Genomic DNA, 25,487 nt, shown 5'->3' with positions numbered 1-25,487 from the left:
GTTTTTAAGGTGTTGTGGACAGTATTTAGATTCTGTTGCCGATTGGGGTGTCTGACAGAACCACGGATTGCTTTAATAAACTGATACAGAAGAAAAAAATCTTTAATGCAGTGAACTACATGTTGCACACCCACAATAATCAACATTTATCCATTTTGGAAGCACTCTGGTTTAGGGCTAGGACGATTCATCGACGTCATCAATTACAGAAATACGTTGATTTGCATAACATGCGTCGGTGCGTCGCAATGGAATAATTAAAATGGCATCACCCAGTTTAAGCATGGATTCCCCGAAAAACAAACTGCAGCTAAAAAAACTTGCCCATGGTGATCTAAAGCGTGGGAGTATTTTAGCCGGAGACCCAACGATGTGGTGCTAAAAAAATGCAAATTGGAAATGGCTTATCACAGCCATACAACCGCCATGAACATGTACATTTTGCCTTGAAGCGAAAGCATCCCGGAACGCATGTCAAGATGGCAGCACCGTAAGTCCTGTTTACTTTTTGTCCCCACCCACCCAAACATGTATAGTAATACAACAGGTGTTTCTGTTAGTAGTAGTCAATTAAAATATATTTTCTATAGTAAATTTTGCACTATGCGACCTAAAACGTCTGTTATTAGCCACTGGCAAGTACATTTTAACATTTCACTCGCCAGTGAGCGCGGAGGAAAAAGCACTTGTGTCTCATTCAGTTGAACTCCAATCATCTCAGGGAACCGCACCACTGACGTAGAGCACTACTGACGAAGAGCAGCTCTCTTGAGAGTGTGTGAAGATGAACCACTTCTCAAGCGCTCTGATGAGAACGCCATCAAAGTCCTGCGAAAATATAAACATGGTCTAAACGGATTCGTTTTGTGAACGCAAATCGCCGGTTACCGTGTTTGTTTCTTTCTCAGATGGTAATCTAACATCAAAAACACACAACGCTGCATCCCTACATTGAATATACTTTATTTATTTATCTTATTTATAATCCTCCTTCCTCTCTCTCTCCTCAACAGTTCCCTGTAACATATAACTGTATTGTCATCAATAAAACTAATATAATTTACTCTACCATCTGCAAATATGTGCATATCTTGTTTAAACAGATGTAATCTGTGTACCTCACGAAAATCCAGCATTTTATTCCCGTCGAGCGCTCATCTAATCTTCCTCTGAAGTGTAAATTCTATCAGCAAGAATCAAAACTTCAGGATCAAATGTTCCTCTGATTCACAAATTATGATGGTCACTCCATGACAATCCAAGAGGGTGATCCAGGCCGATTAAATGTCAGGAGATTGCTGCTCGTGCTGTATCCGCATGAGCGCAACTGCAAAGTAAAAGCCCTTCACATGTGCTGTAAGGAAATGTCTTATTCACTGTGCTCTGTATGTACAATTGGTTTGATTATGTATTTTTTTTGAAAATGCGATTGTTATGCACACATGCCACCCATGTTTCCGGACTACTGTTTGTACTGTTATTTCCTTCTTCGTAATATATTAACAATTACTTCATGTGCAAATAAATTACTAAGATTTGATGACTAAACAGAAATCAGAAAAAACTGCTATCTACCATTGTAAATACAATATTATTTTATATTTTTATATTTCATATTATTGTAAGTTAAAATTTAGTGTGCAATTGTGTAAATATGGTGCTAAATAAGAGTTTTTTTTTTATTTTTTAGCAATTTTATGTTTATATTATTTACTAAATTGTTTGATACATCGTCATTGTATTGGCTTATCGGCCATTCTGCTTACTGGATATTGGCATCGGCCATTAAAAAACCTGTATTGGTTGATCACTAATCCTGCATGTGAAAAAGTGCAAAAATAAATAAGTTCAAATATAAGCACAAAAATCTTTATAACTTTTGTGTGTGTGGTCACTAGATACATAACTTTGGACTGCAATGCATCAATGCGTCCTGTGTGCGATACCTGCGCCTTGTCCTACCCGCAACGGCTTGAGGGTGTCAGTCTCTAACATTCTGCCTAACATCTCCTTTTGTGTTCCATGGAAGAGAGTCATTTTCATAAAAAATTCTCCTTTTTAAATTTTGGGTGAACTATCCCTTTAAAACAGAACGACATTGAACGGATGGTACTTTCATCCCTCACAGTCTTTTTTGGTTTGTTTTTTGTTTCCAAATGAATATGCCTTTTTCCTTCAAGGTCTATTGCAGGACATACAAACCTATGGCATGTTCAGCTTTGAATCAAAACTCATTTTGCTCGGCCAGTCTGAAGGGAGCTGTCTCTGATGGCCTTGATGTCATTCTGCGTCAGAGAGAGAACACCTGCAGTGCTCAGATAATACCTCCACTTTGAGACAGTGTTGCATTCAGTGAATAAGTATTCTTGAATTGTGAATAGCTGGCTCTGTGTTTCAGCACAATGCAGGATAATTCCTTTTACTTGGGTAAGCATGTACACAGAAACAGGTGTTCCATGTCATTATTGATTTACTTTAATAAATTGTGAAGAAATTAACAGTTTGCAGCTTAATTACTTGTTGTTATTATTAATATATTGCTACTATAGTCATTACATAGTTTTTACATAACTGATCTTAAAATTTCACAGCAGCCATTAATACGTTTGAATGAGCTCATCAAAGTATCAAAAGCCATTCATACTGACCAATATCCAGACCATTTTATATTCTACACATGGTAGAATTTGGTCCCAGGTTTGTTCCCAGGTGCAGACAACATGTAAACATATATTATAGAGTTCTTGAGGAAGCACATCACTGTTCTGTCCGTGAGCGAAGCACTTAACCTCAGGTTTGCTCCAGGGGGACTTTTCTGCGATTATTGTACTGCAAGTTGCTGAATACAATTTTTAGATTAACTCTTTTGCCTTTGTTCTCATACCAGTGTTTTCTGCCCCACTGCAAAATCATATATGATTTAGTTGAGTTTTGAGAGTGAATTTAATGTGATGAGAGGGCCAGAAAGCGCGGTCCGGCACGCATGTTAATAATCAACTGGGTGTTCTTCAGTTACACTCTTCTCCAAAACATGCACATTTTAGGTGAGCATATACAGTATTATAGTGTCTTGTGTTCATGCAAACTGGTTAGCTGCGGGGTGTAGTCAAATCTACAGACTTTAAAATACACGTCATAGCAGTTGTTAGCATAGTTATTTCAGCTGAAATGCATAGCTTTTACATACATAGCAGTTCAGAGTCTGTTGTGCTCATTACAAGATAACGTGAAGCACCACTGAACCTGCATATATCCTGACTGTGTTTGGATATACAGCTGAGTGTCAGCATTCTCTATCCCGAACATCAACAAATCAGTTTGTTTACCATTTTCCGATGATCATCTGCACAAGTCTCTGGCTCCTGCACAAATTCACAATATGTGCAGGACAAGGAAAGGCTAATTTTCCCTTCAGTGAATGGGAGGATAACAGAGAAAAAGGAAGAGTTTTATCTTTTACATTTGAATTTTTTTCCGTTTTAAATATATTTAATGTAAAAAGACAGTTCTACAATAGTTTGCCATTGTTTTCTTATGTGGGTTGATACTGTCAAATATACTGACTTTAGCAGATCTAAATGCTTTTACTAATTTGTTAACAATAGTCCTACCTTGTTAAATTGATCATTAGTCTATGTTTTTATTTTCAAAATGTTGCACTATAGCGTCAAGCAGAAGCGAATGTTCTTAAAAGATGACGTGCGTTGTATCGGTAAACGCTGCGCATCAGAAATAGAGCGAGGTGTCCGTAAACTGTTAGATTGTCGCGACTCGACACTCATGTCTAGTGTGAAAAGCATCAATGTTTATTATGGGAGATATTTGCTCTTAATATGACGCAATGCATCGCGCCGCTAACGTCCAACGTAGATAGGAAGTTATAGATAGGATGGTCTGTATTACTTAAATTGGTCTAATTCCTGGCTGATTCGTTTTTATTACAATTTGTAGTTTTGAGGACATTCAAAACTACACAATGGTTATTTTATTTAAAAAAGCATATAAATATGTTGTATTGTAAGCAGGGCCATAGCAAGGAATTCTGGGCCCCCTAACAATATATTGCTCTGGGGCCCAAACCTATTAACATTTTTTGTTTCGTATTAGTTGTGGGCCCCCCTGGATCTTTAGGCCAATAGAATCTTTACCACCTTTCACTCCACTAGCTACAGCCCCTATCGTAAGTAGTATTGTTATTGTAGAACATGTTGATAGGGCCAATTGTTTGGGGACGGGACATAAATACACACACACACACACAATACAGACACATCACATTTTAAGAGGATTATATCCATTAACCTTATAATCACACTTAGTGTCTGTAAACATTACTCACACGTGATGATGCAGTCTGGTTCAACAGTCCCCAAGCCAAAGAGTTCTTTAATGAGTGCTAATTCAGGTCAAACCTGCCCCAATCTGTTGCTGGTGCCCACCCCCCAAGACCACAAAAAAGTCAAAAATATTATTGTTTTTCTCAGAACTACTCAGGGACACAGTTATATTCACTCTTTATTGTACTGTCTACAGGCCAATGTAGTGTGTCATTTTTATATACTTTGCTTTTTCTTTTTATATATAACTGCAAGGTACAGAGTCATTCATATTACAAGGAATTTCCTAATGGTTTATCATCAAAACGCAGCAAATTTCACTTATTATTCTTTTGTATGTGCACGTAAAGTTTGGTTATATCACACGTACAATTCTCTATGTTTGCATAGACACCAAAATGTACAATATCAACATATTGAAAGCCTCTGAAATGTAAACCCTTTTACATTTGATTAACTGATTCATTTATTTGAGTCCCACAATGGGATTGTGTCTGAGGATTGAACTCTTTCACCAGCAGCGGTATGTTTGTAAAGGCTCTTGAGAAAACCAGTCAAAAAAAGTTGTCTCTAAAGTTGTAGATTTATAAAAACCCTTATGTTTAAGATGTTGTGAATACAGTTATATTGTATATTTCATTGTCTAATCTATCTATATGTACAAAAATGTACATGTAAATTTAACTTACAAATATCTAGGAATAGTAATGTGATCACCCTGCTTTATCGCATGAAAAATGTGGGGGGGGGGGGGGGAATTATATTCTAAAACTGCATTGAAACTTCTCTTTCAGATGTGTTTAAGTTTTAATACTGATGTCAACTCACTGAGCTAATGGCCTGCTATCTGAGTCACTTCAGGACTTTAAATACAGTCTGAAAATGATACACATGATCAGGTCATACAAATGGCTTCAGTCAATGATGCAAATCGTTATGATATGTTAAGATATGGCTTCACAGGGATATCAGTTATAGTGAACCAGCCTAGTGAGGTGTCCTTTGTGTCTTTTTAGGAAAAAATTCATACCAAACATTTTCCGTGTCATTGAATAAATAATACTTGGCCTGGAGATGAACTCAGAAATAAGCAGGAGTTTTTTTGGCATAGTTCCAAACTTTGGTTTCACGTTATTCATCTATCAAGAGGGAAATTTGGCTTAATTCACAGTAAGACAAGATTAATTTTGAAGATCAGTCTTAAAGTCAGCAGAATTAGACAAAGTAGGATAATGAACAAATATTGCTTTGTATCCTATAATTGGGGATGAGGAAATAACTTTATCTCTAACCTCTAAAAGTCACACAATGTTGAATGCTATATGCTGCTTTAAAAACACAGGGCATATTGTGCTTGTGTAATGTTGTTGAAAGCAGACACAAACAATAACAGACTATCAAACGATTTAATAGACACATAACGATTTAATAGACACAGTTGAACCACCAATACAGTGTTCCAGAAGTATCTGAAACGGAAAGACGGCTGCCTCATCAAAGGAACTGTGAATATAATGACAAGTGTATAGTGAGTCTCTCTCTGTGTCATTGCAAAAGCAGATTTGCAGCTCTATAGTTTGATTACATTAGATTTCAAACTGTGTATGTTGTTAAATAACTAATCAGGCACTGTGGATTTTGACAATCTTGGAAGCTGGTTTGGTATAAATTGGCCATTTTTTTATATAATTATTTATTTGATAAATTGACCATGTTGACTGCGGAATATTGTTGTGATGATGTCACAAAAAGCCCAGTTAGCTGCCCCCCCACTTCAAAGCTCATTCCGGCACTGATGTCCCAAACAGATGACTCTCATCCTTCATTTCCACTCAAATGGGGCTAAGCTATCCCATAGGTGTCATACTCACAAAGATTATGATACTACAGCGTTGCATCGTCATTATATAGAAAATAAAGCAATTAAACAACAACGTAATGTGCCGGAAACCCACATAGGTTTTAAAACACAGTTATTTTACTTGATAAGCTTGATAACATTGTGCAAACAGAATATGCTCATTCTACGACTATAATATCATATAAGTCATATAATGCAAGTTATAACTACTTACATAAACATCTGGACTTGTGTATACCAGAACATCTCCTTATGGTTCATCAAGCATCTACAAACAATGTAGAATTGCAATGACAAATAACCAGTGTGCCCTCATCCACATTCTTTCATCTTTTTTTATTCAGGTTCTGGGGCTTTTGTAGATCAGTGGTTAGACTGATCGATCAGACCTCTGCATTGTTTCACTTTTCTTGGTGCAAAGGGGCAAAATGACACATTTTCCTATTAGAATTAATATCCGATGCTAAAACTACTTTGAATTATAGTCCTTACCAGGAATATACTTTAACGTCTGTTAGTTGTTTATGCTTAAGGACTTTCTGTTGGCTGTTGTCATTGCATAATTAATAAGGAACATCTGTGCAGGTTTTGCAGACTGTTTGGGGGTGTTATTAATTAACATTTCAAAGTTATTGGGGGTTATAGTTATGTTTCAAGTTCCATTTAATGTTAATTATGTTGTTTTATGGTGTGTTTTAAAGTTATCCTGGTGAGATTATTGTTCCTTTGAGTTAAGTGTGATACTGTTTGAGGTAATGTTGTCTATATCAAGACTTTTCTGATCTCTGAAGCAGGTGATCCAGTTGATTTGGCAAACAAGTCACTGTCCTGAAGGACCTGTAACACCATTCATTCTGGTGAGCGACACTTGCTGATGAAATCACATGATTTGGCCAGTTTGATACATACTTCAAAGCATTAGTTTGAAAAAAATGTTTTAAGATTTCGAAGTCTACACAGACGTGCTTCTTAAGCACCCACCACTTGTTTAGGTTCGTTGAAGCCTGACCTGTTGATTGGTTGAGCGAGACATCAGTTTGATAATGAATTTCTATCAAGGACAGCAAAGCAATGTCATAAAGCAGCTAGTAGTCACTTCTATTCAGTCAATTCCCAGGCAATACTTGTTTTAATGCGTGCACTAGAAGTGCGCATATTTTTATGTCAGCCGAAGTTCAGTTGAGGTGTAGGCTAAAGGCCCCCCTGTTCTGGGTGCCCCTGGTTTGGGACTTGGCCATATGAAGTTATATGGCGATATGCTCTATGTTTTTGCATGCTGGCTTTGAGTTCTTCAGTTCTTGCTTGGCAACAGTGTGCAACACCTGAGCCTCAGCACTGGGTCCACTCTGTCCCCCAGCTGTACGGGGCAGCCCTGTGAGATTTAGGACAGATCTCTCTCATTCATCCCAGTTCCCAATGGCTTTCTTTCTCTTCTAGGTCAGATCAAGCCATTTATTTTTGTTTATGAGTCCTATGTCAAACATGCATTGCCTCCCTTGGCACAGTTGTGACTTATCATGTGTATTTAGGGACTCTGCATAGACTCTCTTTCACTCTTATTCCTTCATCTTTTTTCAGGTGGTGATAAAATAGATTCAGCAACACAGATTTGATGTAACTTGCCTGTGTTTGAGTTGGTTGTCATATGAAAGTTGCTGATGTAAAAATTAACAGGTAAAATTCATATAAAAAATATATAGGTACATTTTGTGATGACAATTTTTAATGTTGGCTTGACAAAGCCTTGTCAGACAGACAGACAGACAGACACAGACAGAAATGTAGTCTTGGTTTAAGGATTTTAAAAAAACCCTTAAATAAGTTTGTAGAATAACAGTATGTTGACTATATCATATTTAATGTGAATAGCTGCACACTAAAAACTCTCAGAATGCCCTAGCATCTTGTGGTTTTGCACAATTTCTTTATAAATTCTTTTTTTTTTTTTATGTACCATCAGTTTTTATGTTATTAAAAAGAAATATCTATATATATGTATTGAAAAAAATTTTCTTCCACAATTCATATTGTTCCAAAGCAACTTTACAAAGAATAGTGCCTTACAACAATCAGTGAGAAAGCCAAAGACGAGGAAAAACAGGTTAGAGAACCTTGGGTGGAACCAAAATTCACCATTGTTAGGCTGATGGACAATGGTGATCTGGATGAATTTTCTTCTGCATGCAGTATAAGTTAGCCAGTGAGTGTTTCCTGTTCTTAAGAGGATTTCTTTAATTTGTACTTTACAGAAAGCCATGTGTGAAAACATGCAGAGTAAATTGTAGGGAATGGCCTAATTAACCTCCCAGTGAATATTTCAAAGATGATATCATTTCTGAGTTGCCATAGCAGCTCTCCGATCTCCCAGGAAATGATACATCCAAGAGATGAAAAGACATCTATTCCTCTCACTGATGTCTTAATATCCCAGAGCCCATGAATCTAGGATGGTCTGTCCAATAAGGTCTCTGTGATTTAGTTTAGATTTTCTTTTTGTGTTTTTTTTAATCCAGACAGCTCACTCAAGAGCTGAACTCCGCAGACCTGTCTACGATTAGATGATAGCCATTTGATAGGAGCATGCACAGAGAAGGGGGTGCTGGTGTGTTATAAAGCCAGTTTAATTACTGGAAGCATAGTGATCCTTATACACTCAAAAATAACAAAAAGTGCTTTACTGGGGTTATTATCTTCTATTTGTATTTGTTGATAAGAATTTTTATCCGTGCTTTACATTTCCCCCCTTATTGTTATGAAAATCTAAGTATGTATATCAGCAAAATAACGGTTATGGTCCGTACAAAATCCTTTCTTCTTTGATCTGCTTCCAAACCTTCATCAGACTGCATGCTTATGATTCAAAGCTTTCAGATTTCTTTAAACATACAGGGCCAAAGCAAACAAACCCAGCATTAGCAAGTACAACAGTTTACTGTGTCAAAAAAATTGTAGATAACTCCAGCACACTCCATCTTCTACAGAAAAGATGGGTAAACTGCTTTCCAAACATCCTTATCTTCAGAACCTGAGGCAACATGCAGCTTCAAATCCCCTGATAATTTTTATGTCCATTAAAGGTCCTCTGTGACTCCTGCCCTTATCCTACCTGTGTGAATCACATCCTGTCATATACCTTGTTGGAGAGGACAGAGTGAGTTATGATCTGCTATACTGTCTTCACCAGAATCTAATGAGCAGCAGAATTGTGAAGTCATATAACAATGTGTGAAAATCAGCAGGAACTTGGTGATGCTATATTGGCGGTATTATAATGCCGTTTTATATCTAAATCTGAGCCGCGATACTATAATACTGTTATTCTTTTTGTTTAATGCATTGCAGTTTAAAACCAGTACCTGGTACTTTTCCCTTAGTAATTTTCTAGATGAGAACTTAAAATGAACGGCACACCAAAGGAGACTTTTCCCTTTTATATTCGCACACACAAAGTAACCCCCTTAGGGACGTCATCTAGTGTCAACCATTTTTCTTCTAACGTTATTTTCATGAGTGATTGCACCAATGGAGGACACAAACTGTTGCTGCATCTGAAAACGTTGGCAGCTACCTTACTGCCTAATAATTTAATGGCTTATCCAACAGAGTTCTTGAATGAATGGAAAGTAAACTGTTCTCAGAACCATTTGAAAAGCACTTTATTTTCATCCTTCCTTATACAGCCTCCGGAGGCACCATTTTCCAGATTTTGGGTGCAGCCTGTGGCTTCAGGTTACAGTCTTTACACTGGGCATGTAAGCCGTGCGTGCCGTGTCCCTGAAGCCTTAGTAAGAGGAGAGATGAGGTGCCTATTTTAATGATGCAGCACAGAAATCATGAACATGAAAACATGTTGGAAATGCACTATAAACCTATTTATCAACACTTATAATTTATGTCCGTTATCCCAGGAAAAAAATCTGTGTAGTTGAAAAAGGCGATACTCTTTGGATGCTTTGTTGGTTTTATGTTATTTCTGTTAAGGGAATTGTAAAATTAGCGCAATTCTCTGAGTAGCAGGCTAGCAGCTACAAGTTTGTTTACTCATGGCGGCTGCCGACTCTTCGCGTTTCCCATTGCTTTATGCGTCATATGCATAAGCACCTCCCGCAGTCCCACTTCTGGGGTAGAAGTTCCTAGCAGCTACAAGAAGTAGAAGCTAAAGAGTCTGTCTAAAGTCCTTCTAAACGGTGAAGAGGTGCTATAGTTCCTCATGTGCGAAAATGACCGAAAAGTACTATTTCCGGGTAAAAATACCTAAAACGGGCTTTAGTTCCTTCCTGCAGTGGGAAAGGTTCTATCTGACACATTTTCACTCCCAGACATAAGACATCTGCCACTGAACTCTAGCAAACATTGTTTTTTCTGTGCACTGATATTCAGATTTTTCACGTAAATTCGCAACTTGGATAGAAACATAGGTACTGGCAAAAATCAGCTTATTCAAAAAATCTGATCACTTATACATTATATTTGAATCATTGGGTTACTGTCTGGTTTTGACATCAACATGTAAACAAGCATGCGCACAACAATTGCACATTAAACACCAGTAAAGGTGTTTACATGCAGCAAAATTTGGTATAATGGGCAAAAAAAGTATTCTTTTGCTCACTGTTTTTTTGCTAAAACATTTTATGACCTTACCTCAATAAAGGAAAGCAGTTTAAGGCATTTACATGACCACACACATTGTTGGCTTATTAAGCATAAAAGATGTATGTATGTATCTGTGCATGTACAGTACATGTGCTCATTGTAAAGCCATTGTAGTTGTGAGCGACGGCTCTTCAGTGTCAGTAAAAAATAAATAAATTGAATAGTGTAGCTTGGTTCCAGCATATTCACCATTTCATGAAATCCCTGCTTTCTCTGGCTATATCCGTGCAAATTAGAACAAGTTGACATATTCTAAGCTTGATTAGAGTTTGCATTTTGGTTGAATAGAAATAATTGAGCATTCGTTGATCTAATGGCACAATATGTTTGGTGTGAAAAGTCGAACTAAAAATATTTTTTCATCATTAGAATATTGATATAGTATTGTGAGGTAAAATATTGCAATACTTGTCTTCAAAGCGACATTCTAGTGTAAGACTTACTGCTAGACTAGCAGAGTAATTCTTATTGAGCTCTTGCTCTATACATAATTTAAGCCCAGTCCATCTGCCTGTTGCATGGATTAATATTTTCTGCACAGATTTGTAGGAGGAGATTGTGTCCATATGCCGGAGGCTATGGAGAGAGTAGCTTTGTGGAACGGCATAATTTTCTTCCCGCAGGCTTGAGTGGCAGAGATGGATAGCCCTTCAGGACTGTCATATTCAGGCTGACTGATGCTCTCCGCCGTCTATGCAACGCTCTTTAGATTTATAGCGCACTCCCAGGCCACCACACCAATCAAAAAAACGCATCTGCGCCAATCCAAGAGCAGTCAGACATGTAAACAAATATAATGATCCTTGTTCAGCGCAGATCATTCAAAGCAAGGCAGCATGTAATGCCCCCCAATTTTTTTCTTTATTGAAAATCTATATATATATGCCAGCACCATGGTATCTACCAGTGTATTTATGATCAGCTATTGATTGAACTTGTAGAGTCTATTAACTCTATATACATCAAGGTATTATTTCTGTTGCCACTTTTTTTTAAAAGGTCAGCTGACTGCTTGGGTCGTGGCGACTGAGAGCAAAAAATGTTTCCATTGATAAAGACCATATTTTTGGCCGATACGTTTTTCTCACGCCCTGTAGTCATTCTGTTTTAGATTCTCCTATAATATCAAGGCAAAATATATAGCCTCTGTTGTACAATGAATTATTTTTCAGATTAATATTTGTTATTATAGTAGAATGTGTGCATCAAAGAGAGAGAGAGAAAGTTGTGTACAGCTGAGAGGAGGAGAGGAGGTAAACTGAACAGCAATAATAGCAGTTCCAAAACCTTGTAAGCTGCCTTCAGAGCAGCGTTGTGCAAAATTCAAGACTTCAGAATGAACTCACCTCATGATTTGGAATTTGAATTGAATTGGATTAGTCCAAGACACATTTTGTTACAATTTTAAAGTTTGAGCTTTGTCAACGTATTGGTGGCCAGGCAGAGGGTTACTAAATGTGCATTGGCGTCTGCCAGCAGTTGTGTTCTTGTCGTGACCAATGAGCTTCTACTTTTACTGAAGATCTGACAAGATGTCAAGCTTATCTAAACGTTTTCATCGCACTCAGCTGCATATCATCACAAATTATATGTGTGACAGGGCGGAGGGCAGGGCCGGGTTGTGATTTCACACACCCGGCCCCTAATTAGGCTAATCAAGCCTCATAGAGGGATAAAGGCCGACTGGAAGCTGCAGTGCGAGAGAGAGATTTACGGACAGCTGTCCGACACCTTTGTGTGTTTGTCTTTTTGTTTCAGTTTTTATATTAAACTATTATTTATATTGTCATTAGTTATATTGTTCTCACCTTCTCCTTTCCCATTAATCCCTTTACAATATGATTCTGTCATCAAGCATTTTTCTAAACTAAAATGACTAATGAAAACCAGAAAGTAGAGTCACAACAGTCTGTTTTTGTTGAACGTCATTTCTTTACTAACTGAAAGCTGCAAATTGACCTGCACATTCTACAGAAAGCCTTGAGGGGATAAATACACAATCACACACTTTCACAAGGTATGTTACTCCATGAATTGTACACCTTGCTCTTTTGGAGCTTTTGTTTCGGAACCAGTAGGTCACGATTGCGTCTCTCTTTTAGATAGTGGCAGAAATAAGTATAAATGTGGCTTCACTCTTTCTGTGTTTGTGTGTGAGCAAGTGTGTGTGTTTGTGTGCAGGCATGGGAGGGAGAGAGAATGAGCTCGTTGACTGTGAAAGCAGGTACATTTTCAATCCAGATAATGCAAAAGCAACTAATGACAGATTGCAACTGGTATTCAGAAGGTCACTGATTCGATCCCCACAACCACCACCATTGTGTCCTTGAGCAAGGCACTTAACTCCAGGTTGCTCTGGGGGATTGTCCCTGTATATAAGTGCACTGTAAGTCGCTTTGGATAAAAGCATCTGCCAAATGCATAAATGTAAATAAAAATAACCACAATGTAAATTTTACAGTTTGGGTCCATTTTCAAATATACCCTTGTTAAAGCAAACCGAACCATGAAGAAAATACAACATTGTAACTATTTTAGCCCCTGTTTTGGACCAAATCAAGCAAGATCAATAGGTTTTGGAAAAGAGCTCCCATGTTTGGTCAAGGGTCTGTGACCATACATGCATGATGCATCGATCTAAACTTGAAGGGATTAAGAGGCCCTTTCATGTGAAAAAACACTGAAAATTGCTTAAAATGGCATCAGAGTTAAATTTATGTAATGCTATTTAAAGATGCCATCCCAGAATGCTTATCATTTTTCAATTGCCATCTGCCAGAAAGCTCTTGCTTAACCTACAAATTCCTCTTTCAAAAGAATGGGCATCCATATTTCCCCATATCAGCCCTTACCCTTGCAAACTTAACTCACCATATACTGCTGACCCTGCTCTCAGCACTCAAGGTAAACCCTCCTATAATTAACCCTGCATTTCCTCAACAATAGCTGCAACATCTAAAATGAGATGGAGAGGGTTGATCATGCCCAGTGTAAAGGGAGCCAGCTGTTTGTGATAGCTGTGCGGTATGTGTAAACCTGGCCTCAAGAGGCGCACTAGCGACTAACGCTAGAGGCTGTAGCCTTTAACTTCCTCTTTAGTGCGCCCATCTCCCATGCCTGAAAAGCCGGGCTTGAAACTCGCTTGGAGCGGGTCAAACAGGACTGGTTACAATGGTGCCGTGACCTGGATAGGAGTGAGGATTGAGGGGGGTGAGTGTAACGGGAGCCAGCTTGTACGTGATAGCTGTAGTGTGTGTAAACCTCACTCCCCTGGCCTCAAGAGGTGCACTAGCAACTGACACTAGAGGATGTAGCCTTTAGCCTCCTCATTAGTGTATCTACCCGCCTCCCATGCTGGAGATGCTGGTTCGAATCCCGTTTGGAGCTGGTTGAGCAGGACCGGTTACACCAGCATCGCATATATCTCAGCTAAGTGCTTTGTGATGTGCATCTGCCCAAGATTAGCAGGTATTTTAAAGGCTGGCTCAGATCAGTTGAGCTAAAGCTTTATCAGAAGACCCTGGTGAGCCAGAGACAAGCAAAAGAGGAGATTATGAGACAGTGGCTCTCTGTTTAATAAGAGTGGGCTTCTGTCAACACTTAGGCTCAGGGTTTTTCTTTCAGGAAGGTATTTTATCCAGGCATTTCATAAAAGCTGCTTGGCTGTTTTCGAGCACCTTGGATGCATTGTGAGTTTTCAGTCCCCACCTGCAGTGTGTTATCTGACAATGAGCCTTTAGATTAGGGGTCGGCAACATATGGCACCAATTAACCTATTGAGGGGTGATCACTAGCAAACAAGCAACAGCGAGAGAGAGGAGTATGTATTTTATTTATATGTAGGATCTGCGATTCTGACTCCCTTGAATGCTCATGATGGTCATGACATAAATAAATACTCAGTTAACCATTCCTTGCTGTTATCAGTGAAGATCCTGTGTAGATGTTACAAGGTCAAATTAACCTTACATGACAAATCACAGCTCAAGAGCTCATACTTTGCTGTTTGGGACTAGTTGTGTGTGAGACATGATGACAGTGAAAGCTTTTTACATTGCCATGTTCAAATCACATCTGTGGAGGATGTCAGTAAGGCTGACAAATTGGCGTAAAGATGGAGTAGATCCATGTTAAAGTCTAAAATGGATCAAAATCATCCGCAACAGCACGGAAGGGTTAAATCTGTTATTTTCAATACTGGTCCTCTCCTGCCTGGCAGTATTTTGCTGCCCTCAATAGGTGATCCTCTGTAACTGCAACAACCCATACTTGAGTGATCTTATTAGATTACATTTTGAATTCATGAGCAAATATTTTCCATCTGCCACAAGCTTTGCTTTGATACAGTAGGTCCTATCCATATGTGCCCTGCTGACTACCTAAATATTATTGTGTACTTTATTTTTGGAAATAATAAATTCCAATGCATGTTTGTTCTCATTGAATTCCTCAAACCGAGGTGTCCATGTCAGGCTCCCCACCTTATCGGTGCATGCATCTGTCTGGAGCCGCGCAGATGGATCGAGGGCCAAGGATTAGGGAAGATTTTCCTTGATTTAATAAACAACTACATTGGCTCAGAAATATGAGGGATAAACCTGAGCACACAGAGTCAGTTGCTGAGAGTTGCCACACATCGGCATTGTGCTCTTCTGCTGGTAGTTTACAGTTTTTAAACTTTATGGTCAGGTCATCACAGGAGTGGTGGTGGTGTAGTGGTCTAAAGCACATAACTGGTAATCTGGTAATCAGAAGGTCGCTGGTTCGATCCCCAAAGCCACCACCATTGTGTCCTTGAGCAAGGTACTTAACTCCAGGTTGCACCGGGGGGATTGTCCCTGTAATAAGTGCACTGTAAGTCGCTTTGGATAAAAGCGTCTGCCAAATGCATAAATGTAAATGTAAATGGTATTTGCCCTCGGTTCTCTTGGATTATGTTCAGTGACTGGGTAGTGATACTGTACATATGACTTTATTAGCATAGATCATTTGTTAATTTTCCCTTTGAGTTTTATTGTTTTTTATTATCAATTGAAAAGCATTGCATATACGTTTTGTGCTACAACTCTACATAGTCATTCAATTTGTAGGTATATTGTCTAATTATAAAATGTTAAATGTTTTGTGTGATTACAGGTAAAATTGGACAACTGGTCAAATGGGATGCTTAAAAGGGTCCCATAAAATTCAGCTCAAAATTCAACTCATCCCCATGTTGTTGCAAACCTGTACTACTTTTTCCCTCTCTTTTTTATCTCTTCACTTTTATGGTATGGAAAAAAGATTAAATGAAAGTGAATGGTGTATGAGGCTGTCATTCTGACTAACATCTCTGTGTTCCAACAAAGAAAGAATGTTGTATGGGGTTGGAACATAATTAGGGTGCATTAATAAATTTTTGTGGGTGAACTTTTCACAAGTTTTTGTATTTAATACTCCTCCCTTTTTCCTCTGTATAGTGTAGTGGAGATCTTTAGCTACTGTACATCAAACTGTATTTCGTGAGAAGAATGTGTCTCACGTTACCTGTTTTCATTAGTAAATAAAATGTTATCAAAATACATAAACGTATTAAATGCTGATTAAATTATAAAAATTAAATGTGTTTGCTTGATAGATAGATAGATAGATAGATAGATAGATAGATAGATAGATAGATAGATAGATAGATAGATAGATAGATAGATAGATAGATTACTTACAAATATTTGAATATTATTCTTATAACTCTGTAAAATGAAATGAGTAGGAAGGAACATGGTTGTTAGATCTCTTTTCTGTCCGATCCTTTAATATGATAGGTTTAAACTTCATTCTGCGAGAATGTGAATGAAGAGAAGTCAGCGGTGAAAGTGCTTGTGAAAGGAGCCACCAGTTACATCATCCTTAAGACCGATTGAGCTCGACTTGTTTCATGTGAGCCAAGAGAATGTGTCCAAAGATTGAGATGGAGGATTGATGGAGGATTACAGGGTGAGTCCACAACATAAATAAAAAAGGGGAGAAATTGGAGCAGTCTCATGAGCATTAGTGCTGCATTCAGCCTAAAACAAGATACTGGAGTCTTTACATCAGTCATGCTCTCTCTAATTCTCCCGGCTGAGTTCGCTTTAATTCTGAAAGTAAAGTGAATAAAGCAGCAGTGCAGCTCAGCAGAGCTCGACCGCCACATTTCTCTTTGAGTCTGTGAGCGGGAGACCCACCACCAAACTGGCAGACCAGGACAGTTGGGAATGCTGGGATCATTTGATCCACCTTCAGCTGAGCAGTTCAGGAGACTTTTTGCCCTGTGAGTGATTCCTGCCATTGTGTATATATGAATTACTACTCATGGTGTTTTTTGCTAGTTTTCTTTCAGTAGAAAGATTGCTTGAATGGATTAGATTGTTCACAGCTCTTTGCTACTTTGAGGATATTTACTAGTCTTCTATTTAAGGGATAGTTCACCCAATCATGAAAGTTCTGTCATCATTCGCTCACCCTCATGTTGTTTCAAACCTCTATGGAACACAAAAGGAGATGTAACCATTACTTTTCATTGCATTTTTTTCTCTTCATACAATAAAAGTGAATGTTGACTGAGACTCATTTTTGGGTAAACTTGGCTAACATGGGTGAGCAAGTTTATGTTGTCATGTTTTTGGACCTTATGGGCTGTAGCTGTTCCTATCTGTGGTACACAGTGCAGTATTTGGATGGATTTGGAAATGTGCATGTTGATTATAACCATTATGATTATTTACAGTCAGGTCACCTTAAATTCAAGCTCTGTCGCTTTGTCCGCTGAACCGCAGAAAACTGTAATGTAAGTCCCGGCTGTGTTCTTATGCTGTTACAGGTGATTCTCAGCGGGTGGAGATGCCTCGGAAAGACATGGAGGTAGTTATGGGCCAAATGGTTGTTCTGGAGGCCTGGTACACCCCCACCACTCCTATAGAGAAGAACACCGTTATCTGGAACTTCATGTCCAATGACTCCAAACAAGTGAGTTAGTTTGAATTAGAACTAAGGAGATGGGAAAAGCAGTTTATGACTGAAACAATCTCTTTCTAGTTACAAAAGCTTGATTTTTTTTGTGTTGCGTTACAAAAGGCATGTATGTGTAAATGGTTGTCACATAGGGCTGGGTGGTATGATTATATATAGAGAGAAACTATATTAGGCTGTACCGCTTATAGTTGTGCAATGAAAAAAGCAGACACCATGCAGAAAACAATAGCCTTCTCTAAAAACTGTGTCAAGGAAGGCGATCCAGCTGCATAGACAGTGGCTTAGACAGCTGTCTTGATTAAAACTGCAGCATTTATTTATTATTATTATTATTTATTTTTTTGTGATGCTTGCGTCCAGTGTAGGTTGTTTGGGCTTAATATAAAATTCAACTGATTTGGTTTGAATGTGGCTCATGTATTCATATTTGTAAACAATTACTGTTTTGAGTCTTTTAGTTTAAACTAAAGTGTTATATAATGTGAAGCAGCTGTTTTTGCACCAATCCCAGACTTATTTATTCATGTTATCAATAATAATTTTTTGTGTGTCCATCAAGTTCCACATAATAATCAAGTGAGATGAGCTTCATTTATGAATTATTTAATTAACTGGAATTGATTATCAAATATATATATATATATATATATATATATATATATATATATATATATTATATGGTTATTTAATATATTGTCTTTTTGGGACAACATTTCAATGAGGACATTTGTGCAGCTTTATCTATTTAAGTGTATGAGGGGGGTTGACAATCACATCATTTTCAAGTGTAAGCTGAGGCCACAGAGGTTTGCCTCAAAGCAGATGACTTATTGTCAGAGCCATGGCCTAGCAGTTAAGCACACATGCCTTTAAGTATGCCTGAGAACAATCCGTTATCATCACAGCAATATGTTAAAGGAACACGAGACGTCAATCCCTCCTCCCATCCACATCCTCTATCACAGTTTCACTCAACAGATGGGTTTAGATTTAATGTCAACAGTATGGAAAACTTGAAAGGTCAAAGACTGCCTATGAAAATACATGTGAGAAGTGGATTAATTCGAGCTGTTATCACCCAAGGCTTTAGATTTAGATGTAAATGTCTGCTAATTCACCCTAAAGGCGTGATAACGGGTTGTACATGCAAGCCAGTTTTCACATGCAGTGTGTGCATCTGCTGCAGTGATATTTGTGGTGCTTATAATCTGTATAGTTTCTCTTGTTTCCCGTTGCATGCAAGTTTATTGAAAATGAATGGAAAATCAGCATCAAATTCTGACTTGACCATCTGCACTTGCATCTGGGATTATCTTTATGATGAGTTTACCTCCGTCATCAGGAAGCCTCTCTTTTTAATGTCCTTAATCACATGAACCGGCTATTATTATTTCTGGCATTCATCAGTCCTGTTTGTTAATGATCATGTGCACAGTGTGCTTGAATGTGTCATTAAACCACTTTACCTAGTTTGGGCAACCAACAACCATTTTTTTTTTGTAGATTTAAAGAGAGTGTTCACCTCAAAATAAAAATGTTATAATCATTTACTCACTCTATGACTTTCTTTCTTCCATTGTACACAAAAGGAGATTTTTTTGCCTCAGTAACCATTCAGTTTCATTGCTTCTGTTTTCAATACAATGAAAGTGAATGGTGACTGAAGCTGTCATTCTCCCAAACATCTCCTTTAGTGTTAAACGGAGAAAAGTCATATGAGTTTGGAACAAGATTACGGCAAGTAGGTGATGATAGTATTTTAATTTTTTGGTGAATTATGGCTTTAAAGTTACAAAAGAGATTCAACTTTATTTATCAACTAGTCATTTTTTGGACCTTTGTGAACACCCCCTAAGAAACATGTCTGATCAGTTTCTGGTAGTCATGACCCTAAACCAGCGTAATTATACATCCTTAAGACAGACTAGTCGACTGTTTGTTCAGACAAAACACCACTAATTGATTTTGTAAATGTCGTTTTGCACATTGAGTTTAGTGTTAACGCATCTCTGTGTGTTTTGCACTGCAGATCATCTCCTACTCATCTGGACAGATTGGCATTGGCAGCACTGAGTTTCGGAAGCGGGCGGGTTTTGCCATGTCCATGCCCTCTGCTAATCTGTCCATCTACATCAACAACACACAGGAGTCCGACTCAGGACGCTACCTCTGCAATGTCATTATCCCTGGAGCTCCAGGCCTTTCTGGGGAACTGCGCCTCAATGTTAAAGGTACAGCAGTTATCATTCATTAATGCTATCAAACACATCTTATTATCTTTAAACAATGGCAATTACAGGTTTTTTTGGTAGCGCTTTACAATAAGGTTGTGTAATTAACATTAAAAAAAAGTTATAGTGAATTAACAATGTTCAATAATTTCACAGCATTCATTCATTTTGGTTAACTTTAATTGGGGATGTCCCAATAAAATGTGTTTTTATTTTTAGAACGAGAACAAGTACCGTTACTTCCTTTTTGGTACTTACCGATACCATTTTTCCCCCTGAATTCCATATCAAAATTTGTTTTGTCTAAATCAATTAATTAATTTGAACTTTAAACAAATGAATATAGAACAGTTAAAATATAATATTGTATTATTTTTATCAAATGAAGTACTTTTATACAAAACCTCACAGCACAATCCAAAATACAACATTGGAGTAATTTTGGTCAAATAAAGTGCTGCATCACAGATTTGAGATATTGCTTAAATATAATATAGTTCCTATTGATTTATTATTATTATTATTATTATTATTATTAGCAGTAGTAGTAGTATTACAGTGAATATTACATAACTATACAGTAGTGATATATTACTGTCATAGTTTTTTCCATTGCATCCATTCCAGCTGCCTCCGTGTCTGAGACCGTCAATCCATGCACTTATCATGTGGCTTGTTGAGCACATTGGAGGCTTCACGCCATCCACCGCGGCATCCAAACTCAACTCACCACATGCCCCACCGAGAACGAACCACATTATAGCGACCACGAGGAGGTTACCCCATGTGACTCTACCCTCCCTAGCAACCGAGCCAATTTGGTTGCTTAGGAGACCTGGCTGGAGTCACTCAGCACACCCTGGAATCTAACTAGTGAACTCCAGGGGTGGTAGCCAGCGTCTTTACCACTGAGCTACCCAGGCCCCCCAGGTCTCATCTCTCAAACCAGCTGCAGCACGGAGCACCGTTTGCACGCTTCACAAACCCAGTTTAAACACTAACCTGAAGACACAAGCTGTGTCCGAAAACTTAACAATTCTGCCTTTGGAGGCTGTATAAGGAAGGTGCCTTTTAAACTGTCCAGAGAGTTCCATTCATCCAAAAACACTGTTGTTAAACCATTAACTGATAAGGCAGCTGCCAACATTATCCGATGCAGCCAAAATGTATATAAGAGTAGCTCCGATCCTGGCATCCTCTGGTGTTGATTTTGTTGTTGTTGCATTTGAAACATGCATGCAAATAACCCTAGAATAATAATGGTCGATACTAGATGACGTCACTATGGCGGTTCCTTTTGTGAATGCAAATGCAACAGGAGAAAAGTCTCTTCTGGTGTTCTGTTCCTCGTAAGAGTTCTCATCTAGAAAGTTACTGAGGGAAAAGTACCAGGACCTGTAGGTGGGAATGGGCCTCTTGTGTCATTTAAGCACCCAATTTGTGATTTCTCTCTGGTTATTTTAGTTCCACCTTCCACTCCTGTGTGCTCTATGACGGGAGATCCTGTAGTGAGTGGCAATGTGACTCTGAGCTGTAAATCCAGCTATGGCAAACCTGTTCCTCAGTACAAGTGGACCAAAGCAGCTCCTCTTTCTGAAGTTTTCTTCTCTCCCATGCAAAGTGAGTATTCTCCATCTCTAATCTCTGAATTGGATTCTCTTTCTCTATCTGAGATCGAACAGAGTCATGAGCTTCTGTGGATTTGTTAAAGAGCCTAAGATTTCATTCACTAATGATTATTTTACAGAGAAATATGAACATTTTGTTGAAATTGCTGAATGGAATTATACAGTCTATTTTGTCTGTTTAAAGTGTAGTTACAATGGGAGTTAAAGGGACACACTAGACCACATTTAAAGGGATAGTTCACCCAAAAAAGAAAATTCTATCATAATTTACTCATCCTCGTGCCATCCCAGATGTGTATGACTGTCTTTCATACGCAGAACACAAAGGTTTTTAGAAGAATATTTCAGCTCTGAAGGTCCTAACGAAGAAAGTGAATGGTGAGCAGCGCCAAAAATCACATAAAGGAAACATAAAAGTAATCCATGGGACTCCAATGATTAAATCAATATCTTCAGAGGCAATATAAAATATTGAGTGAGAAAAAGATACAATTTTAAGTCCTTTTTTACTCTAACTCTCCACTTTCACTTTTACATCTGAAATTCACATGTGGTGCCTGTTTAGTTTCACTTTCACATCTGAAAGTGAAAGTGGAGATTTAAAGTAAAAAGGACTTAAATATTGTTCTGTTTCTCACCCACACCTATTATATTGTTTCTGAAGGTATAGATTTAAACAATGGAGTCATATGTATTACTTTTATGTTTCCTTTATCTGTTTTTTGGAGCTTCAAAGTTCTGGTCGTTGTATTGTAGTGTCTGGTCTGCATTGTACATTTTTTCTAAAAATCTTTGTTTGTGTTCTGCTGAAGAAAGAATGTCATACCCATCTGGTATTGCATGAGTGTGAGTAAATGATGAAATAATTTTATTTTTTAGGTAAACTATCCCTTTAAGTGTTCAAATAATGTCATTGTGTGTACATGATAATATTATATATTTACATAGTACTAATTTAAGTAACTAATTTTACTTTTTTACCACCTAGTATCAAAAAGCATGTCCACAAATATACAAATGTAACCCATTTTCACATGTACCACACAGACACACAGAAAAAAAACTGCTGTCAGAAGTCAAATTTTTGAGAAAATGGAACTTTTTAAATAGGTTTTCATTACTATATCATTATTATTTCAGGGCTTGGATTTGCTCTGTGCTTTGGGGCACTTTATTAACTGTGTGAGATTGGTATTATATGATGTATATAGAAGAATAACACAGGCAACGTTTATCACTGATATCTTTGCACGTTTCTCCTCTTTTTCTCTCTCTTTGGCCTGAGGAGAGGTGGAATTAGCTCTGTTACTCTCAGAGCAGCCAGCCAGACAGACTCTCAATCAGCTTCTGAACACTGCTGGTTTTGACCTTGACTCAGTGCCAGGAACCGTCTAGCACAGAGGACTACCACATTCCCATGTGCACCTTCAGTCATGTCCTTCTGCATGATAAAGAAGAGCATACATACAACAGTGTCACAGAAATAGAAATCAGACATTAAAATCTGATACATCATTTCCAAATAATATTATGATGATTTCTGTTGACATGTTTGCCCTGATCAGCACAAGTCTTTAGTGGAAATAGACGGTGGAGCCAGCTGTTCAGCAAAGCTGGCTTATTCTTATCAGCCATGCAGCAAATTTCCACCTTGATCCCTGGAAAGTGGGTCTCACATTACACAGTAGTGTTTCTCCCAAACTGAGAATCCTGATGGAGATGAGATGCTGATAAGACAATTTATCATATTCCCCATGGTTATTTCTCTTGCTCTTACCCTCTTTCTATCACTTGCATCTGCGCATTCACAGAGTGGAGGTCCTGTCCCCAGCCTTTGCTTGTGCTGGGCTACCTGGGTAAGAGATTAGATCCTAGAATAGAGAGAGAACTCCTTTAGAGATACTCTTTGAACCACATTAGACGAGGTTGACTCCTGCAGTGCTGTTCCGTTTGGTCCACAACCCTTGTTTTCTTGTTCATGTCTTGAGTACAAAAATGAGAAAGCAAGTTTTTTTTAAAGACAGACTTTGTAAAGTCATTATGTTAAAGATGTCAACTTTCAAATGTAAGTAATCCATTTGTAGGTTTATTTCACCTGTTAAACACTGGCAGGGACGGACGGACGGATTTGTTCATGGCCAAAAGGGTTTTCAAGCGGGGGGTTGAAGGCATTTCAACGGCATTAATCTGCGCAATAGATTAAAGCCACGCGAGGAAAAAGGAAGAACTCGCGCGTGCGTTTTAAACCCTCGCACGCATCATTGAAACTTAAGGACAGTAGTTCATTAAGCACGAGGAAACGGGAAGATCCCACGCGCGCATGACATCTCCTGCGCGCGCAATACAAGATCTTGCGCGTTCCCCAAAGTCTCCCGCTCTATCTAATCTCATCTGCTGCTTTAGCTCGCTCAAACACGATTATATTTGGTAGTTGTGGGGTGGGCTTTGCTCTTTTGATTGTAAACTAAAATGTCATTGATTACTTAAGTCTGTTTTTATATTATATATATTTTTTATTTTATTCTGGTATGAACATCAACAGAAAGCCAGTCATACCTGAAAAGGATTTACAAACAAAAGGCTGAGATTATAATTACATTTATTGAATTCATTTGAAATGCATTCATAGGGGGGATCACCAAACTAGATCATGCAGCCTTAAAGCCCAGGGCACCCCCGAGCAGTCAAGGGCCCCCTGGTAGTCAAGGGCCCCTGCGCATTCGCCCCATTGGCCCAGTCGGTAATCCATCCCTGCACTGTGATGCTATTAAAACATTCCTTTATTTGAGGGGTCTGTCCAGCCGACACAGCAATATTGGCTTGACCAATGAGATTTGGGCAGGACTATCTGTTTGTACCACCAATGGGAGAGCAAATCAGTTAGATTACGCTTTTGGCGCATACATTTAGAGATGTGAATCTTAAAGAATTTTACGATTCTGGTTTGATTCCTCTTAACGATTTTGATTATTTTACAGTTTTTACAGTTGTGAATTCAAAAGAACTGACTCACAAGAGTAATTTGTTAAGGAAATGGACTACCGTGCTGTTTTTGCTATAGTTTCATAGTATTTTAGTCCGTATCGGCAGAAAAATGCATGTTCAAAAACTATTAATGGAACCGTAAAGAAAATCATTCGGTTTTGGTACTTTTAAAAAGTTTTTCTCAGTTCCAAACAGAAACTACACACACATTTGAAAAGATATTTCTGAGATGTGGCCTAGCGGGTAGTGCACATGTCCCTCTGTGGGTGTCCAAGTTTGTGTGTTGTTTCTTTATTTCGAGAATAAGGTGTAACCCTAACCTGGGTAGCAGCAAATCCGAATCTTGAAAGGACGAGGTTTGCAATGCAATCTAGGCACAACACTCACCTTCTCCACTATCTCTGTTAATAATAATGGCAAAGGCCAAAAGCACTTAAAAAATAATAGTTTTTTTTTTTTTCAATCAACAATTAGTATCAATGTTAGTGTTAGTGAGATTAGAGTCATTCAATATCCCAATCTAAATACCTGCGATTCATCACTCAGTCTAAAAGCTTGCCAAACCTCATTTTACCCCTTTCATCTTTTTGTTCCCTCCCATTAGTGAAATATTTTGGATTTATGAATCCTAATAGAAAGCTACTAGTTCTGTATCCTTTATAGTTTGTAGAATGTAGAAACTAATTTTACAGCATTACACCTTATATATATATATATATATATATATATATATATATATATATATATATATATATATAAACTTACCAATAGTTTACACACTTATATTTTGTTAACACTT

General features: G+C 38.0%; 1 protein-coding gene across 2 annotated transcripts in view; it reads left to right on the top strand.

The window, feature by feature from the left end:
- The window catches only part of LOC127631954 (endothelial cell-selective adhesion molecule-like), a 57,048-nt gene that overhangs the window by 27,938 nt on the left and 3,623 nt on the right, over nucleotides 1–25,487 (top strand). The window contains exons 2-5 of one of the 2 annotated variants that reach the window (XM_052110376.1): nucleotides 17,693–17,838; nucleotides 19,874–20,075; nucleotides 21,540–21,695; nucleotides 23,515–23,559. In XM_052110376.1, the coding sequence (XP_051966336.1) occupies nucleotides 17,693–17,838; nucleotides 19,874–20,075; nucleotides 21,540–21,695; nucleotides 23,515–23,559 (549 nt within the window). The remainder of the gene's footprint in view (nucleotides 1–17,692; nucleotides 17,839–19,873; nucleotides 20,076–21,539; nucleotides 21,696–23,514; nucleotides 23,560–25,487) is intronic. The other variant, XM_052110377.1, reaches the window with a different exon arrangement.

Source organism: Xyrauchen texanus, chromosome 38 (assembly GCF_025860055.1).
Source record: "Xyrauchen texanus isolate HMW12.3.18 chromosome 38, RBS_HiC_50CHRs, whole genome shotgun sequence".
Classification (NCBI taxonomy): domain Eukaryota; kingdom Metazoa; phylum Chordata; class Actinopteri; order Cypriniformes; family Catostomidae; genus Xyrauchen; species Xyrauchen texanus.
This window is presented reverse-complemented; position numbering and strand designations above follow the sequence as displayed.